At 39.9% G+C, this 20,638-nt stretch overlaps 1 protein-coding gene across 3 annotated transcripts in view; it reads right to left on the bottom strand.

Moving 5' to 3' along the window:
• Positions 1-20,638, bottom strand: part of LOC127655955 (zinc finger protein 385D-like) — a 71,241-nt gene that overhangs the window by 9,943 nt on the left and 40,660 nt on the right. For all 3 annotated transcript variants that reach the window (XM_052144054.1, XM_052144055.1, XM_052144052.1), the window contains one exon: positions 13,891-14,053. In XM_052144054.1, coding sequence (XP_052000014.1) covers positions 13,891-14,053 — 163 coding nt within the window. The remainder of the gene's footprint in view (positions 1-13,890; positions 14,054-20,638) is intronic.

The raw sequence follows: 20,638 nt of genomic DNA, 5'->3' as shown, positions 1-20,638 counted from the left end.
TAAAAGCACACACACACACACACACACACACACACACACACATATATTGTCTTTTAATTTGATTGTTATTTATTTATATTTTTTATATTTATTTAATTAATGTTTATTACTACAAAACAATAAAGCACCCATTTTAGAATGTAAAGGTTTATACAAAAATGTCACAAATTGTAGTAACAGGGTTAAAAAAAAAAACAACGTCTTAACCTCACATTAACTGAAGAGAAAATAAAACATGTATATGTAGTATGAGCACCTGTGGTTGACAATCAACATGTTCTGAAGTTGAATCACTTCCCATCACTGCCCATTGGTTGGAAAAGCAAAACAAGACTTTTTGGAGCAAGTTTGGATGTAATGGTCCAGAGTCCTGCATTAGTGTTAAAAAGGCTCACCAGCTGGCTGGAGAAGATTAGCTTATTGAGCCCTGGACTGAGGCGACAACGGCGATGGCAAATGGAGCCATTTCTCTCCCACCAGAGAAGCATCATTGACCATGACGCCTCGGCACACAGAGAATTCATTTACGCTCCAGTTTCTATAAAATCTGCAGTGGACACTTCTGTCAAGTTTGACCACAGTAACTGAGAGGCAGGAACTCAACCAGAGACACCAAAGTTCTCTATTTAAAACTTTAAGGATGAGGGTTTGGGTCTAATGAAAAATAAACCCCCAGTCACTACAACTGCTGGTGCTTTTCAACCACAAAGACAAGATTGTGCACTTTAACATCATACTTGCAAAACAGGAACAGCGATTTTTTTTGTAATTATTTGCTTCAAATCAAATGTTTTAATGTTGTTAATTCATAATAGAGCTTTCTGGTTTAAATGCCAATGGAGAAAATGAATGGGAAATATCTCATGCTTTTCCGTGGGTGTACGGCCTTATCTGTGGTTGCTCAGCGGGATCTGCACCTGTGCCCTCATGCCATCCCAGATGTTTCAAGACTTTGAAGCTCCAAAAAGCACATTAAGGCAGCATAATAGTAATACATAAACTGGTTTAATCCATGCTTTCAGAAAGAATATTTAAGTCATTTTCCTCTATAAATCTCCACTTTTACTTTCACATTCTAAAAGTGAAAGTGGAGATTTATAGTAAAAACAGATTGAAATATGGATCTGTTTCTCACCCACGCCTTTTCCATCGCTTCTGAAGACGTGGATTAAACCACTGGAGTCTTATGGATTACTTGTATGCTGCCTTTATGTGATTTTTTGGAGCTTCAAAGTTCTGGACACCATTTAATTGCATTGTATGGACTTACAGAGCTTAGACTTTTTTTAAATCTTTTTTTATGTTCAGCAGAAGTAAGAAAGACACGTCTGGGATGGCATGAGGGTGAACTATCCTTTTAACTAATGTTAACGTCCACCACATTTCACTTTTAAAAATGTATGTATGTGTACAAATGAACAGTAGAAATGCTGTAAAATTCTTGTTCATCGTTAGTTCATGTTAATGTAGTTATCTAATTTGAACAAATACCACCTTATTGTACATTGTTACCATTTTCTCTGTTTCACTCCAAAATATGTCAGATTACGGAAATACAAAGTGTTGGGAAAGACATTTCATGTTGACTTTATTGATTCAAAATGATAGCTCTAAATGCGCTAAACCTTCTTTAGAAAAAGACTAAAATGCAGATAAAAATATATAATGTGAACAGAGCAATTGACATAACTGCTCTGTGAATATTTTCCATCCTGCACGATTTCTCAGCTTTATTCACTCAATGAAGAGGCTATTCAACACAGCTCTACTGGCCATTAATCAAATTACCGCCAGTGTCAAAAAGCCCACAAAGTCATTAGCTGTTTATGGGCAGATTCACCTTGAACGAGAGATAAGGAGTAAATGAGATGAGTGAGTGAGCGGCAGTGCTGACCTGATCGTTAGCCTCAATTTCATCTACCAACAGGAAGCCAACATCACAAACCACCAAACCAAACTCTCTCCACAGGAGGTTTGGCACAGCTACAGTCCACTTTATGTGGGTATTTTGTGAAGCAACAGTTTAAAAGTAGATAGTCAAGCTTACTCTTGAAAAAAAAAAATCATTCTAGGTCTGGGCGCTATGGCTACACAAATTATATCTTGAGATTTTTCAGCCTATTGTAGATACATGGGTGATCCAAAACATTATGACCACCTGCCTAATATTCGTTTGGTCCTCCACGTGACGCTAAATCAGTGCCAACCTGCTGAAGCATGGACTCAACAAGACCCCTGAAGGTATCCTGTGGTATCTGACACCAAGACATTAGCAGCAGATCCTTCAAGTCCTGTAAATAGCGAGGTGGAGCCAAAGATGCTCAATCGGATTGAGATCTCGGGAACTTGGAGGCCAGGGCAACACCTTGAACTCTTCATCATGTTCCTCAAACCCATTCCCGAGCAATGTGTGCAGTGTGGCATGCTGCGTTATCCTGCTGAAAGAGGCCATTGCCATGAGGGAACACTATTACCATGAAGGGGTGTACCTGACCTGCAACTATGTTTAGGTAGGTGGCACGTGTCAAATTGATGTCCACATGAATGGCCGGACCCAGGGTTTCCCAGCAGAACATTGCTCAGAGCATCACACACCCTCCACCGGGATGTCCACCCACAGTGCATCCTGGTGCCATCACTTCCCAAGGTAAACACTGCACACGTACACGGCTGTCCACATGATGTAAAAGAAAATGGGACTCATCAGACTAGACAGCCTTTTTCACTGCTCCAATGTCAAGGTCCAACAATCGCATGCCCATTGTAGGTTCTTTCGATGGTGGACAGGGGCCTGTGATTTGTGCCACAGTAGACCTTCTGTCGGTTCGGACCAGATGGGATAGCCTTTGTTGCCCTCGTGCATTGACGAGCCTTGGGCACCTAACACCCTGTCACCAGTTTGTGGTTTGTCCCTCATCGGACCACTGTCGGTAGGTACTCACCACTGCTGACCGGGAGCACCCCACAAGCCTTACCGTTTCGGAGATGCCCTGAACCAGTCGTCTGGCCATAACAATTTGGCCCTTGTCAAAGTTGCTCAGGTCTTTACTCCTGCCCATTTCTCCTGCATTCAGCATGTTGGCTACGAGAACTGATTGTTCGCTTCCCATCTAATCTGCCCAGACCTTGACATGTGGCCTTGTTAGGAGATGGAGCAATGTCCGGGTGGTCATAATGTTTTGGCTCATCACCAGTGTATACAATATATATCTCGATAATTGTGTGGTTGCTCTGAATTGGCTCCAAAGTTTTTTTTTATATATATATATAATTACTTCAAAAAAGCCATTGTAGCCAAGTAGATTCTATATAACAAAGGCATACAGGCATTAAATACAAATTTATTTTATTATAATGAAAAATTATGTTTTTGTTGTTTTCATGGATAGATACAAGTGAGAATAATATTTAATAATTTTCATTGATATGCACTTTTATATTTATGTATTATATTATATTATATTTATATTCATATTTGCATGATATGTTCTGTGTCTGTGTTCCGCAACTGCTTTCGGGTCCTTGAATAACGTATAACGTGCGAGTAAGGGCAGCCGGTGGACTTTCTGGTGCCCTCCTAGGGTAAGATGGTGCCCCCCTAGGAGGTTGGTGCCCTACGCAGACTGCATAGTCTGCTTATAGGGAGCGCCGGTACTGTATTTAATCACAACGTTTTGCAGTTTAATAATCACATATGACCATATCACCATTATTGGTGTATTTTAATTAATTGTGCAGCCCTGAAGGATCGTGAAATTATTCTCCATGCACACTTTTGTGTGAACTTTTCCTTTAAATAAATAACTTCACAAATTTTAATTAGTTACTTCCCAACACTATGCATCAATTTGTACAGTTTTTGGGTCTGAAAAGAAGTCATTAAAGGTTCATTTGTGAGGGTTCATGCTACTTTGATTGCCTGTCAGTGAAGTAGAAATCTATGTGCCCTTGTGCATAGACCCGTCTGCCAAAGGAATGAGAATGAGACAGAGAGACACTGTAAAAGAAGATGAGAGAGAGAGATCAATTGCCCCTAATTCATGGCCATAATGGCTGTTATCAATCAACTATCAAGGTGCTTTAGATATTATAAGGTGACTGTAGTCTACAGTACACAATTACATAAAATAACCCCATGAGCAAGAATGAATTATGGCCAGGGTAAAAGGGGACCGTGACTGCTTCACGATAAGAGGTCTGCAGTGATTTGACACTATACGCTCAATGGCACCTTTATTAGGTACACCTGTGCATCTACATATTCATGCGAAAATCTAATCAGCAAATTGCGTGGCAGCAGTGTTATGTAAAAAATCATCCAGATACGGGTAAGGAGCTTCAGTTAATGTTCACATCAACCATTAAAAAGCTGAATAAAATGTGATCTCAGTGATTTGGACCGTGGCGTGATTGTTGGTGCCAGATGGGCTGGTTTGAGTATTTCTGTAACTGCTGATCTCCTTGGATTTTCACCCGAAGGGGTCTTCTACTGCTGTAGTCCATCCGCCTCAATGTTCGACATGTTGCATGTTCAGAAATGCTTTTCGGCATAGCACTATTGTAACGTGTGCTTATTTGGGTTAATGTCACTTTACTGTTAGCTTGGACCAGTCTGGCCATTCTCCTCAGACCTCTGAATATCTTGACCCATACCTGCATGATTTTATGCATTGCATTTCCTGTCAAGGAACAGCGATATAAATGAAGACAGCCCATTCATGAGAATTTGGTAGTGTAAATGGGCTGTATGCAATGCAGCCCTGCTCGTTTGTTGCCTGCCTGCACTGCGGACCTCAATGTATGTGTTGCACGCCCTTTATCGGCCTCTCTGGGACTGAAAGTGCTCTGCGTCTTGTGTATTTCAATTAAGTCATTGTCATTCATTTTTGTGCAAACATTGCTCTTTTCTATGTAAATTAAGATCACTAGATTCACAAAATATAGATGCTTAATTAAGAAAGAAATCTGTGCTATTTGCCTGACGCATGAAACATTCACAGCGCATTTAAATAAACAGCGCTTTTACCGAGTACAATTCCTTATTAGTGTATCGGTCAAAATGACAAGAGGGGTCTCCAAAGAGGTTGGGGCCCCGGGGCCCAGTAGGACCATAATCTGAGTAAAAAGCCAGACCTGCTCCTTCAAAGGCATCATTCTATCACTCTCTCCTGCTCTCATCTGCTCCAGGCCTCGCTGACATGCCCGAGCGCGCTGCCAATCTCTGCTCTTTAATTACAGGGCAGTAAGGATCCTTCCACCCTCGTTATTAGACAGACTAATCAGTAAGTTCCCTTGAGTTCTGATTACATTTTCACCATGATGCTGGATTAAGCACTCTAATTATCGTGATTACGCCCCATTATGAATCACACTGACTTGTGAAATCAGTCCCCGAGGGCCACGTGCTCCTGTCAGTCATCTGTTTCTGTTATTAATTGCGTCAAATATCTCATCTAGAAATTCTTCATACTTTGTACGATAGATATAGCTAATGGCGGGACGTCCATCCGTCTATGCATTCCTTTCTTTCTTTCTGTTTCTTTTGTTCTTTATTTCATTAGTTTTTCCTTCCTTTCTTTTTTCGTTTGTTCGTCCCTTCCTAAATTTCCTTTCTTCCTTTATTCCTTCCTTTCTTTTGTCTCTTCTTTCATTTTCTTCATCCTTCATTCCTTACTTTTCATAGTTTCTTCTTTCCTTCCTTTCTTCCATCTCCTCCTTCCTTCCTTCCTTCCTCCTTTTCTTCCATTTTACTTCCTTCATTGCTTTCATCTTTTACTTCCTTTCTTTGCTCCGTCCTTCCTTACTTTTCTTTGTTCCTTCCTCCCTTCCTTCCTTCATTTGCTTACTTTTCTTTGCTCCTTTTCTTCCTTTCTTTTGTCCCTTCCTCCCTGTCTTCCTTTCTTTCCTTCCTCCCTTCCTTTTGTCTCTTCCTTCCTTTCATCACTTCCTTCCTCCTTTTCTTCCATTTTACTTCATTACTTTCATCTTTTACTTCCTTTCTTTGCTCCGTCCTTCCTTCCTTTTCTTTCTTCCTTCCTTCCTTCCTTCCTTCATTTGCTTACTTTTCTTTGCTCCTTTTCTTCCGTTCTTTTGTCCCTTCATCCCTGTCTTCCTTCTTTCTTTCTTTCTTTCTTTCTTTCCTCCCTTCCTTTCATCACTTCCTTCCTGTCTTCTTTTCCTTATTCATTCCTTTCATTCTTTCTTTCCTTCCTTCCTTCCTTTGCTCCTTTTCTTCCTTTCTTTTGTTACTTCATCCCTGTCTTCCTTCTTTCCTAACTTTCATCCCTTCCTTCCTGTCTTCCTTCTATTCCTCATTCATTCTTTCCTTTCTTCCTCCATTTCTTCCATTTTCCTTCATTGCTTTCATCTCTTACTTCCTGTCTTCCTTCTTTTCCTATTCCCTTCGTCCTTTTGTCCTTCCTCCTTTAGTTCATCCATCCTTCCTTTCTTCCTTGCTTACTTTTCTTTGTTCTTTCTTCCTTTCTTTTGTCCCTTCTTTGTCTTTCTCCCTTCCTCCTTTTCTTCCTTCCTCTTTCTTCCTTGCTTTCATCACTTCCTTCCTTCCTTACTTCTTTGCTCCATCCTTCCTTACTTTTCTTTCTTCCTTCCTTCCTTACTTCCTTTGCTCCTTTACTTCCTTTCTTTTGTAACTTCCTCCCTGTCTTCCATCTTTCCGAACTTTCATCCCTTCCTTCCTGTCTTCCTTCTATTCCTCATTCATTCTTTCCTTTTGTTCTTCCTCCTTAAGTTCATCCATCCTTCCTTCCTTCCTTGCTTACTTTTCTTTGTTCTTTCTTTTTTCCTTTATTTTGTCCCTTCTTCTCTGTCTTTCTCCCTTCCTTCCTCCTTTTCTTCCTTCCTTTCTTTGCTCCTTCCTTCCTTTTCTTTGTTTCTTATTTTCCTCCTTCCTTTGTCCTTTTTTCTTTATTTTTTCCATCCTCATTTACTTCCTTCCTCACTTCTTTCGTTCCTTCCTTTCTTTTTTCCTTCTTTTCTTCCTTTCTTTTTTCCCGTCCTCCCTGTCTTCCTTCTTTCTTTCCTCCTTTCCTTCCTTACTCCTTTTGTCTCTTCCTTCTTTCCTTCCTTTTTCTGCTCCTTCCTTACTTCCTTTCTGTCTTCCTTCTTTTCCTCATTCCTTCCTTTCATTCTTTCCGTTCGTCATCCTTCCTCCTTTTCTTTCATTTTTCTTCCTTCCTTGCTTTCATCTCTTCATACCTTTCTTTGCTCCATCCTTCCTTAGTTTCTTTGTTCCTTCTTTCCTTCCTTCCTTTCATCCCTTCCTTAGATGAATGGAGAATTTAAACCGTTATGGAGCATTATAATTTTTTTGGGAATAAAGTCTTAACCAGATAATTACCTTAATCGCTGATGTGAATATACATGTGGTCATCTTTAAGAGACAGAAAGATGAGCTCCGACATAGTTAAAGTACTTGACAACAAAATTACATGATAATGCCCTTCCTCATTCCTTCAACGTTCCTTTATTCATTCCTTCCTTCCTTCCTTCGTTCATTCCTTTTTTTCTTCCTTGCTTTTTGTGAAAATAAGGCCCCAATTGTTAAATAAGGCCCCTTGTTATTTTAATAGATAATAGTGTGCTGTAAAAATGACATTTCAATCTGTTTCTCCATTACATAGATAAATGGTTCTCTTTGAATGCCATTCGAAGACATAGTCTTTTTTGAAAATGAGCCATTAATCGAAAATTCTAGTACTGACATTGTAGTTTACAGAAAAAAAGTTTTTTTTGTTGCAGTGTCATCAGGTTTGCCAGACCGAAATGTGCGTGTTTGCGTAAGGGATCTTTCCAGCTCAGTGCGGGGTGAATAGCTGAGTGCAATAATAGACAGTAAAGATGCTGGAAAAGGATGCCAGGTTTGCTGATGACAGAACAATCCACAGCTTGTACCTCTCTCTCTCTCTCTCTCTCTCTCTCTCTCTCTCTTCCCAGAGAAAAAGACAAAATTGCTTTCTTGCTCTTTCAAGATCAGAAAACTTCATACATAATATTAGTTATGTTTCAACCAACATATCTCAGATGTTTCTCCTAAAATTCCTTAGCTTACATTGTATGCGCCCTGGTGTCCAGCTTCCTTTGGTAGTCTTGGGCCACACATCCTAAAGCTTTGGAATCACCAGGGAGTCGGAGGCCACAGAGCCCCCCTTCCATTCTCTTACCCTGGAAACGAGTCACGTGAAAGGGCCTTAAGTCTTCTTTTTCACTCTCTCTTGCTCTCTCATCTCTTTCCCTGACTGCTGCTCTCTGCCTCCATTGTATAGCTGTGTGAGCTGGCATTCCTCCCCTGACAATCTGCTCTTTAATAGCTAATATCAGGGTACATTTCCTGCCGCACTGGACTGGAACAGAGTTGGAGACATCTCTGTCACACACACACACACACACACACACACACACACACAGAATGCTGCTGACTCATCTTCTTATCTGCACAAAAACTCTCTGCCCTCTGCCAATCTTGGGCATCACATCAAAGCACCATGGCCACATTCTCCCTCAGTAGATCTCCATTTGGGTGACTCTCACAGCTCGGTGGTTCAAACACTGCTGTCTCATCGATTACATGTCATTTTCAGCTCTCATCATTTCTTCCTTTGTTTCTATTTTGTTTATTGGTGGCTGGTTTATGCTGGGTTGGTGCTAGTGTAGCTGGTGGACTAGCATGGCCTCTATGGTGAAGCTGGTTAAAAGGTATAGTTCACCCAAAATTAAAATTCATCATTTACTCACCCTCATATTGTTCCAAACCCATATACGTTTCTTTATGCTGTGGAATACAACAAGATTCACATTCACTATATAGAAAAATGACCAATGAATGGTGACTGAGATTGAAGATTCTGCCTAACGAGATGTTTTGTGTTCCACCAAAGTAAGTCAGAGGTTTGGAACAACATGAGCTGTTATAAGCTGTCTCATCAGCAAAATTAGTGATGGAAATGTCTGTTGTTGAGACAAAATCAGAAGTAACAGTCAGTATCTGGTGTGGCCACCAGCTGCATTAAGGACTGCAGTGCTTCTCCTCCTCATGGACTGCACCAGATTTGCCAGTTCTTGCTGTGAGATGTTACCCCACTCTTCCATCAAGGCACTTGCAAGTTCCCGGACATTTCTGGGGGGAATGGCCCTTGCCCTCACCCTCCGATCCAACAGGTCCCAGATGTGCTCAATGGGATTGAGATCCGGGCTCTTCGCTGGCCATGGCAGAACACTGACATTCCTGTCTTGCAGGAAATCACGAGGAGTATGGCTGGTGGCATTGTCATGATGGAGGGTCATGTCAGGATGAGCCTGCAGGAAGGGGACCACATGAGGGAGGAGGATGTCTTCCCTGTAACACACAGCATTGAGATTGCCTGCAATGACAACAAGCTCAGTCTGATGATACTGTGACACACCGCCCCAGACCATGATGGACCCTCCACCTCCAAATTGATCCCACACCAGAGTACAGGCCTCGGTGTAATGCTCAGTCCTTCGGCGATAAACGCGAGTCTGACCACCACCACTGTTGAGACAAAACCGCGACTCGTCAGAGAAGAGCACTTTTCGCCACTTCTGTCTGCTCCAGCAAAGGTGCGTTTGTGCCTATAGGTGACGTTGTTGCGGTGTTGTCTGGTAAGGACCTGCCTTACAACAGTCCTACAAGCCCTCAGTTCAGCCTCTCTATTGTGCGGACAGTCTGAGCACTGATGGAGGGATTGTACATTTCTGGTGTAACTCGGGCAGTTGTTTATGCCATCCTGTACCTGTCCCGCAGGTGTGATATTCAGATGTACCGATCCTGTGCAGGTGTTGTTACATGTGGTCTGCCACTGCAAGGACGATCAGCTGTCCTTCCGGTCTCCCTGTAGCGCTGTCTTAAGCGTCTCACAGTACGGACATTACAATTTATTGCCCTGGCCACATCTGCAGTCCTCATGCCTCCATGCAGCATGCATTATGCACGTTCACACAGATGATCAAGGACCCTAGGCATCTTTCTTTTGGGGTTTTTCAGAGTCAGTAGAAAGGTGTCCTAAGTGTCCTAAGTTTTTATAACTGTGACCTTAATTGCCAACCATCTGTGAGCTGTTAGTGTCTTAACGACCGTTCCACAGGCGCATGTTCATTAATTGTTTATGGTTCATTGATCAAGCATGGAAAACATTGTTTAAACCATTTACAATAAAGATCTGTAAAGTTATTTGGAAAAATGTTGTCCTGAAAAAGGGACATTTCTTTTATATATATATATATATATATATATATAAATCCATAAATTAACACTGAACATGAGGGTGAGTAAATGATGCCAATTTTTATTTTGGGGTCAACGGTCCCTTTAAACTGGTTAAAAAGCCTTGTAAGACACTGTGTGGTCTTTAATGTCACATACTTACAGTCTAGTGTGACCGAACATTTAGAGACAATACACAAGCCAACAAATTACTAAAGTTGGTTTTCTCGTTCCATTTCTACAGCACATTGGTATGCACAGATTGTGTCTAATCGTTTTATGTCAGACTAGTAAGACACCACAAACATGCATTGCAACTATCTGCTCTCTGAAGCTGCCCTATTAGCGCGTGAGCCTCTACTTTTCATTACATGCGGCAAATAAACTCCAGATAATACAGCGTTCAGACGCTCCCACTATTCATCTCTCTGACATCTATGCACATTAATATTCATTACCGAGTGGCATTTTGACAAACAAACGCCCAGCTCACTGCAAACTCTGAGAAAAGGAGAGAAGTGCTCAGGTGTCATGCTGCATTCAGTATGATTTCGCACGATTTATCGGAGGTATCTGGAGGTCTCTCGCACGCTCATGTACTCTACCAGATCACGATACCCTTCGTTATTCATAGGAGTTATTAATGCAAACAATACTGGCTCAGATATTTTTCCAATAACAGCAGAAGCAGGCCACCAATCCGTGCATTTTCATTCTAGAGATACAAAGTGCTGTGAAGAACAAATACTAGTACTAGAATTGTGTTTTGCTGGATTCAGGGTGTACAGAGAACGCAAACTGCTGACGTTAGCACATCTGTTTGTGTTTATCTGTGTGGTGTCAACATCCAAGTACAAGACAAAACAAATAGCATTTTATTTAGTCTTGTAGAGTTGGTGGATTGTTTCTGTAAGGAAGGCAGCACAAATGCAAAGAAATCGTTCAAATTCTGTAATTATTTTCCCACCCTCATGTTGTTCTTCTGTCAAAATGGTCTACACTTATATAGCACCTTTTTTAACCTTAGCGGTACTCAAAGTGCTTTACACTGCGTATCGTTCACCCATTCACACACTAATGACGGCAGAGCTGCCATGCAAGGTGCTAGCCTGCCATTGGGAGCAACTTGGGGTTCAGTGTCTTGCCCAAGGACACTTCGGCATGTGGAGTCATGTGGGCCGGGAATCGAACCACCAACCCTGCGATTAGCGGACAACCCACTCCACCACCTGAGCTACAGCCGCCCCAAGTCAAACACAAAAGTAATTTGTTTTTAATAATTTTCCTTATTATTATATTCCTTATTATTGTCCGGGGACATGATTAACCACGTTAATTGTTTTGAACGCATTATTTTTAATATAATTAATCACACTGAATTACATTAAATTCGACAGTCCTAACTGTAACATAAGACTTATTTCATATATATATATATATATATATATATATATATATATATATATATATATATATATATATGGTTCGAATTACGTGGGAGCTAGTGGGAGCTGAGCTCCCATAGAGAGAGGATGAGCTCCCATGAAAGCAGTAAAATCATACACCTGTGGGGGTCTCTAAAAATCATCAGCACCATTATTTTAAATTACAAATAAAGCATTTTTTCCTTCAATATATTCCTTCAATGTTTATGTTAACCCTTTTGCACGTATGATCGATCAACACCGGTGTGATTAGAACGGTCAGTGCATCACGTGATCAACTGCTAAATTCAAACGTGCTTTCGCGCTTTGGCTGGCGCTGAGCCAGAGACAGACGCGCTCAGTGCTGCTGTCATGTATCACAACCATAGACAGATCAACTGTTCTGTGTTTTCAACCACATAATGTTTATTTTAGGTTTCAGACATTTAAATACACATAAGTACTAGCAAAAAATATTTTGAGTTTGTAAAATACACACTGATGTCTAGGGAAGCGGCAATAATAATCCTTTCCATTAACGTTACGTTACAATAAGACACGTTTTCATATCAGAAACACATTGTGTAAGTAGCTTTACATTTTACTCTATTCTTCTCCCAGTTCACCGGCCACTTACTTTCATGTATTGCGTGAGAAGTTGAGGAATTGACGCGTTGTAAAATAACATGGCGCCGCCCATCGCACATACAGCTCAACTAACTTAACGCGATCGTTATAAAGGCGTTTAAACAACAAAACACATCCACTTGCACATATTTGACAATCGGAATATCAGTGTTTCATGTTATAGCTAATACATTTGTGAATATTTTGTATAAAAAAGGAAAAATGACATAAAAGCAGATCATCATTCATTCAGCGCTGTGTTGTGGTTGCGCTGTGTAACGTGACAAGCAATGATGCGTCACCATGGAAACATTAAAGTGACAGGTTCTAAATAACGGTCACATAGAATAACTCACGCTGGGGGATCAGTTAGAATATTTTAGAAATAGTGTAAAGTTCAGAACCAGCAACCATGCCACCAAAAATAAAAAGACTGCTACCAACATCAGGTACAACTTTGGCAAAATTCGGGTTTATTTCAAAAAAACAAAAAACATCATCAGAGGACAGTCTACTCGTTTCTCTACTCCTGTATTAATAAACATTGAAATCAAAAGAGTCAAGTGCAGTGTTAAGCAATTATTTATCACACACACCACGCCTGCTTATAGGCTACTTTTTGTTTTTTTTAAGAGACCCCCACAAAGATGAAATCATAATTCGAACCCTGTATATATATATATATATATATATATATATATATATATATATATATATATATATATATATATATATATATATATATTTATTTATTTATTTATTATTTTATTTTTTTAAAAGGCATATATTGTTCAGTTCAAGAAAACTTGATATTTGTAAAAAAAAAAAAATTATGAAAATGAAAAATATGTTTATTGATTATTAAGTGTGCACTTAAGATGCACTTGATTTTCAATTCATTCATTTATTTATTTATTTTTTTAACTATGAAACTAACAAGGCACAAAGATTACATATCTTTTTAAATATCTATTTATTATATTATTATTAATTTGTATTATCCTGGGCAACCTTATTTGTCAATGACTCAATTTCCATGACTTTTACAGCCCTTGAAAACACCGTTTAAAACGTCTCTGATATTTTTTGGGTTTTCCATGACCGATGGAACTCTGTAATGAAAGCTAAATTCTAAAATGGGCTTCATGCTGATTTTCCATCCGAGCAAATTAACTTGGCAGTTCTGTACTGCAGAGATAATGGTGTAGTATCAACAACATTATTGTACGAAACAGCAACAGCGCCTATGATGCAAATTATGACCTGATTCTTGGAGCGTCTTTGCTGTTTTCAGTACATAGAGAGATCTTTGTGACAGAGCTGGAATGACCATGTCAAATTTGTTGAATTTGATTCTAGATATGGCTCAGTTCAATGCAAGTTTATGGGGTTTTTTGACAGCTTTATTGTCTTTTTTTCTTTTTAAAGAGGTGTGCTATTATTTTAGTAGATAAGCCACATGATTTGAGGTATCATTGTCTGTAGCGCAAATGGTGCGGGATGAGTCACGCACCAAAGTTTATTCTAATGCCTAACCCTGAGTATGAGCCCCAATTATAGTGATGCTTACCTTTAGAACTAAAAATAATATTCTCTTACCTTTTCCGTCAGTGTTGCTGGCCACCGAGTGGCCTTCGGGTGGCTCCTTGTTGGTATTTTCCTTGCTAACCAGAGAACTCTTCTGTTTGAGGCATTTCGGGGCATCCAAGTATTTGAGCTTCTTGGCATGTTTGGTGCCTTTGTAGTGGGCCACTGCCTGGCTCTAGAAAACAGAGAACGGGCCAACCCGTGGAGAGGGCCAGCCCAGACCAGGTGTTAGAAGACAGACAGGGGTAAAGGAGCTCTGAGCCATTCACAAACAAGCTGGACTGCAATGTGACACGGTCACATTTTGTCGACATCAAACCACTGGGCGCACCCCCACCCCCATCTGTGTGGTTAAAGGGAGAGTTCCCCAAAAATTGTTCCAAACCCATTTTACTTTCTTTTTTCTGTGGAACACAAAAATGAGATGTTGGGCAGTAGGTTAGTCTCAGTCACCATTCACTTTCATTCAGTCATTGCATCTATTTAGAGATAAAGGGCCTTATATTAAGAGTCATATGTGCAAAGTCAGTTGGCATGGCAATTAAGTTGTATTATTTTCTTAAGTCTAGATGCCAAGTGGGTTTGGTGAAATCGCACACCCAAGGCGCTAATGGGCTGGGTCAAGTACAATTGAATTCTGAGGTCTTGTTAAAATGTAACTCAAAATATGCTGTTCGGCCAAGATGACTCAAAGAGCACACCACAGAGTGCTCAATGGAGTATAAAAGAACCCTAGAGTGACAGATAAAGACTTGAAGAAATCATTGAAAATGGTTAACATCTCTGTTCATGAGTCTACTATATGAAAAACATGATACAGTCATGGTGTCCATGGCAGGACACCATGAAGGAAACCGCTGCTTTCCAACAAAAACATTGCTAAGTTTTCTAAAGACCACCTTGACACTTCATGTTTTGTGGACTGATGAAACTAAGGTTGAATCGTTTGGGATGAACACACGGCATACGTACGGCATAAAAAGTGCACCACATACCAACATGAAAACATCATTCCAGAGGTGAAGTGTGGTGGAGGGAGCATCATGATTTGGAGCTGCTTTGCTGCTTCTTGGCCTGGACCACTTGCCATCATCGAGTGAAAAATTAATTCCCAAGTTTATCAGGATATCCTACAGGATAATGTCAGGGTGGCCTTGTGTCAGCTGAAGCTCAGTAGAAGTTGAGTGATGCAGCAGGACCCTAAACATCGACAAAAAATCACTACAGAATGGCTTCAAAAAAAGACAATCCACCTTCTGGAGTGTCCCAGTCAGAGCGCAGACCTTAACCCAATAGAGATGCTGTGGAATGACCTCAAGAGAGACGTTCACACCAGACATCCTAAGAATATGGCTGAGCTGGAGCAGTTATGTTAGGAAAAATGCTCCAAAACTCCTTCTGAACGTTGTGCAGGTCTAATCCGCAGCTATCGGAAACACTTGGTTGAGGTTACAGCTGCCAAAGCAGGATCAACCAGTTAATACATCCAAGGTTCACTTACTTTTTCCACAGTTAATGTTTAATGGGACGTGTTCAATAAAGATATGAAATATTATTATGTGTGTGTTGTCAGCTTAAACACATTGTGCTTGTGACTTTGATGAAGATGAGATCACATTTTATGACCAATTAATGCAGAAAACCAGCTAATTCCAACGGGTTCACATACTTTTTCTTGCCACCGTATGGAAACATGAAAGTGAATGCAATGAAAATGAAGGTGACTGAGGCTCTAAAATCTTCTTTTGTGTTCCATGGAGGGAAGAAGTAAGGGTGAGGGTGAGTAAATGCTGGCCAAATTTTCATTTATATCCCTTTAAGATGCTTCATTTCAGGTGGGGTGCTACCTATGCAGGCAGTAGACAGCAAGGCAGCTCACTAGGTTTTGTATCAGAGCCTTTTTCAGAGTAAAATCAAGGAATAAAGAGTTTGACAGAGTAAGAAAAATCCTCTCAAAGTCTTCAGTGCATGAGGTTTCAGTTCCAGCTCATGATGGCTGACTTTGAATGAAATACATTTTTTATTAAGCGTGGGCACAATGTAGGACGTTTCAAACACACTGAGCTATTTGCATTCGTCTTCAACCTATATATATTATGACTCAGTGGGACCGGGTAATATGCAACGTCCTTCAGCTGCCCTTGTTTACCTCAACGCTAATTCATGGATGGCTGTCTGACATTGACCGCAGCTGTGAGGGTACTATCAAGAGACGCTCAAATACTCCAGTGAATAAATAAGGTAGTCATCGCCTACTCCATCAAAAGCGAGGCAAGCATGGATTACACACATGGGCCAATGCTAGACACTGATGGGTGAATTGTGAAAATGCTCTAAATGTTTCTTACCAGCCATGAAACTGTATTTTTGGCCTATTTTTATTAAGAGAAAAAAACAATTAAGGCTTCCTAGACGAACTTCTGATGATAAATCCAGTGGTCGTTTCGTGCAAGTTTCGACTGATGTTTTGTTTGAAAGCTTCTCAATTGAATCACTAGTGTCACTTAGATCAGTGAAGGTCAGGCTATCTTCTAGTCGCTGGCAAGGAGCCATTTCATTTAATAGCCAAAGCCAATTTTTACACTCATTTGACGCTTGTTAATTTGGACCCAGCTAACAACTTATTTCATGAGATACACCTTTATGAAAAGCAAAAAGTGTCCACAACGATGTTGCCTGTGATATATTGTTTTTGTACAAGTAGCAGTGCCGGTGCATGGATCATATAGATTTATATCGCTGGTGTTTGTAAGTAACACATCATTTGAGCGGGATATTTTTATGAAAATGGCTTGAACGGTGAGATAAATGGGCTGTTTCTCGACACCTTCCAGCACAACCAATCGCAGGGGAGAAAGCAGTGACACAGATAAATGTCATGTGTAATCTGTGCCGTAATCAACCATTCATTAAAGTCGTGACATGGAAGAGCCGCCACGGTGACGGCCGAGAGCTGATGCTCATGCGGGGAGGAAGTCCGTTGTTGCCAAGTGAGCATTTAAGTAAGATGGGCACCTGCAATGGGACTTAGTTAAATGATGCTATCAATCAAATATCAGAGAAGCAAATTAGAGACACTGTTGCTGTATTTGGCAGGCAAAGAGCAAAGCACTTCAAGAATCAACTAGGTTTCTTTCCCCCTGCTATTATGGACTGCATTTTGATCAATGACAGGACATTTTTCTTTTTTTTAGGGATGTATTAAAGGGATAGTTCACCTAAAATGAGAATTATGTCATCATTTACTCACCCTTGTGTTGTTCCAAACCCACATGACTGACTTTATTCCATAGAACACAGAAAAAGTTGAAGCCTTAGACCTCATTTGCTTTCATTGTATGGAAAAAAGATGCAATAAAAGTGAATGGTGAGTGATACCAACATTCTGCCTAGCATCTAAAAACTATTACTTTAATTATTCAAAAATACATTAAAAATGATATTCATACAAATAAAAAAAAAAATTATAATAATGCTCTACTAAGATAAAAAAAAAAATTCAGTTTCTGAAAAATATTCATATATCATTAAAAAAGTATATTTATATTTTGATCATATTTAATTACATTTGAAATGGATTAATTTAAAATGTAAGGTACAGTTAAAAAGGTCTAGGTGTTGAAATTGAGATTGTCCAGAAATTGTAAAAAAAATAAATAAATAAATAAATAAAGAAAGAAAAATGTTTAGGTGGTGGTAACTGTCCAGAGATTGAACAAAACAAACAAACAAACAAACAAAAAAACTAATAAAATCTTTAAAAAATAAATTTAAAAAAGGTGGTGTAACTGTCCAAAGATTGTACAAAACAAAACCAAAATTCTTTAAATGTATATACAGTATATATATATATATATATACAGCCCTGGCCAAAAGTAGTGGCAGTGACATACATTTTGTGTTTTGTGTTTGTAGATTATTGTTTCACATGTTTCTATTGTATACTGGAAAACAATGATAAGCATTTTGTGAGTTTTAAAGGCTTTTATTGGCAAAAACATTCAATTTATGCAAAGAGTCAATGTTAACCAATGGGTCTGAGCCCAAACTGCAAAAATGATTATTTTCAAAAAAGTTTCCCAAAAACTACCACCGTCTTCCATTGGTCAAATTGATAGTCCCACCACAAACTCACGCCATTGGCCACCTGATTTAAACTGTTCTGCAGAATTTAACTTTAGAATTATGATCGATATTTATTACATATTATAAATAATGCTAATTCATTCAAATATACTCTGCACCCTAAAGGTTACAGTGTTAACCCTCGTTATTCATAACCTCTGCAATTCACTCTGGCATGCTGGATATCAGCTTCTGGGCTAAATCATGACTGAAGGTGATCCATTCTTGCCTTATTAGTGCTCGGATTTGATCACAATTTGTGGGCTTCTGCTTGTCCACTCGCCTTTTGAGGATTGACCACAGATTCTCTATGGGATTAAGATCCGGGGAGTTGCCTGGCCACGGATCCAAAATTTCAATGTAATGATCTCCGAGCCACTTCATTATCACTCTTGCCTTGTGACGTGGTACTCCATCATGCTGGAAAATGCACGGATCATCACCAAATTGCTCCTGGGTCGTTGGGAGAAGTTGCTCTTGCAGGACGTTTTGATACCATTCTTTATTAATGGCAGTGTTTTGGGCAGAATTGTGAGAGAGCCCACTCCCTGTGATGAAAAGCAACCCCACACCTGGATGGTCTCAGTATGCTTCACTGTTGGCACAACACAGGACTCATGGTAGCGTTCACCTTTTCTTCTCCGGACTATCAATTTTCCTGATGTCCCAAACAGTCAGAAGGGGGCTTCATCAGAGAAAATATCTTTGCACCAGTCTTCTGCTGTCCAATCCTTGTACTTCCTGCAGAATTTCAGTCTATCCTTGATGTTTTAGTGGCTTCTTTGCTGCCCTTCTTGACACCAGGCCATCGTCCAAAAGTCTTCACCTCACTGTGCGTGCAGATACACTCACACCAACCTGCTGCCAATATTGAGCAAGTTCTGCACTGGTGGCGACACGATTCCATAACTGACTCCTCAGGAGGAGATGGTCCTGGTGCTTGCTGGACACTCTGGGACGTCCTGAAGCCTTTTCACTGCAGTTGAACCTCTCTCCTTGAAGTTCTTGATGATCCGGTAAATGGTTCTTTCAGGTGCAATATTCTTTGCAGCAATTTCCTTTCATGTGAGGCCATCTTGATGCAAAGCGATGATGGCTGCACGTCTTTCTTTAGAGGTAACCATTGCTAACAAGAACACAATGATTGGAAGCACTTCTTCCCTCCTTTTATAGTAATCAGTCTGCTCTTATAATCCAATCAGAATGATCGAGTGATTTCACCTGACTAGTACTCGTTCACACTTTCCCAGGTGCTGCTGATATATTTAGTGAAATAATGTTACCTGGTCATTTTGTGCCAGGACCTAAAAACAGTGAAATGTGGGTTTTTGTGATAAAGTAAAATTTTTTGGCCAATGAAGCTTTTTGCAATTATTTAAAATGCATCTGATCACTCTGTGATTTTTAAAAAAAAAAAACATTAATGAAATCAACATGAATACAAAGCTTAAATTTCAAAGAACTTCTAAGGCACATGCATTTTAAACTAGATTTCTAAAAGATTGGACCTTTTTATCATCTCGAATCTAATTATTTGTCATTGACTCATTTGTATTCAATTCAAATGCCTTGAATCACTCACCCTGAATTGGGCTAGTCAGTGGGAGGGGGATAAAGACTAGCTGGAGGTGCCAGTTTGAGAGAGAGCGAGCGACGCGTGCGGCTACGTTGCATGTGTGTCTGTTTATGTTTGTTTCATGTTTATCATTAAACTTAACGTCGACTGTTTAGCCGGTTCCTGCCTCCTCCTTGCCCAGGTTACCTCGTTACACAAGTGCCTCACATTTAATTAGACCTGTGGTGTACGATAACCAAATTTCAGTTTCCAAAGTCGCCGGATCGTCTGGCTAGACTCCTGACTGTAACTCTCTAGAAGTCCTCTTCTTTTTGAAAATCTCCCAGATAGGTCACCTGCCCAAAATCCTGACTGATGCCTATAATGAGCTGTGATTATTGTTTGATAGACCTCAGTCCTGTTAAAGGGGTCATGACATGGTTTTCTTTATTGTATTATTATGTTCCCTTAGGTGCAATTATAGTATTAATATATTTTTTTTAAGAAAAACTTTTAAAATCTAGTGATTTATGACCTTTTCCCACCCTGTTTCTCATCCTCTGATTCAAACAGTCTGTTTTGGGGGCGTATTCCATTTAAGACTTCAGTGTTAACGCCCACTGTTATGATTGGCTAACGTCAGTGCCTATGTATCAATTATTGACGCCTCCAGCCAGAACAATATGCAAGTAAACTAAGTAAAAACACTGTGATTATTCATAATGAATGAAATTGCGCTTTAAAAAGTAGTTTAAAGTTTAAAATAGATTACTTACAGTTTGCGTCGTCGTTGTTCCCAGAATAGTCTGCACGGACTTATCTTTGAGCAACAGTTTTCTGGCAAAGCCAGCATCATATTGAGATTTGTTCTCAAAACAGTCATCCTTAAAATGTACAGAACAAACGCTTAAGTCATACCTGTCAACACTCCCGTTTTTCCCGGGTTTCTCCCGTTTTTTAGCCCTATCTCCCGGACCCCTCCCGGTTTGTTATTTCTCCCGGGAAACTCCCGTAATTTGCATGGCCCAAACTCCTTTATGAATAATCGCCGATTATTATTATTAATCGGACCAATATGTT

The sequence above is a fragment of the Xyrauchen texanus genome, chromosome 15 (genome assembly GCF_025860055.1).
Source record: "Xyrauchen texanus isolate HMW12.3.18 chromosome 15, RBS_HiC_50CHRs, whole genome shotgun sequence".
NCBI classification, from domain to species: domain Eukaryota; kingdom Metazoa; phylum Chordata; class Actinopteri; order Cypriniformes; family Catostomidae; genus Xyrauchen; species Xyrauchen texanus.
The sequence above is the reverse complement of the archived record's forward strand: the minus strand, read 5'-3'. Positions and strand labels throughout refer to the sequence as shown.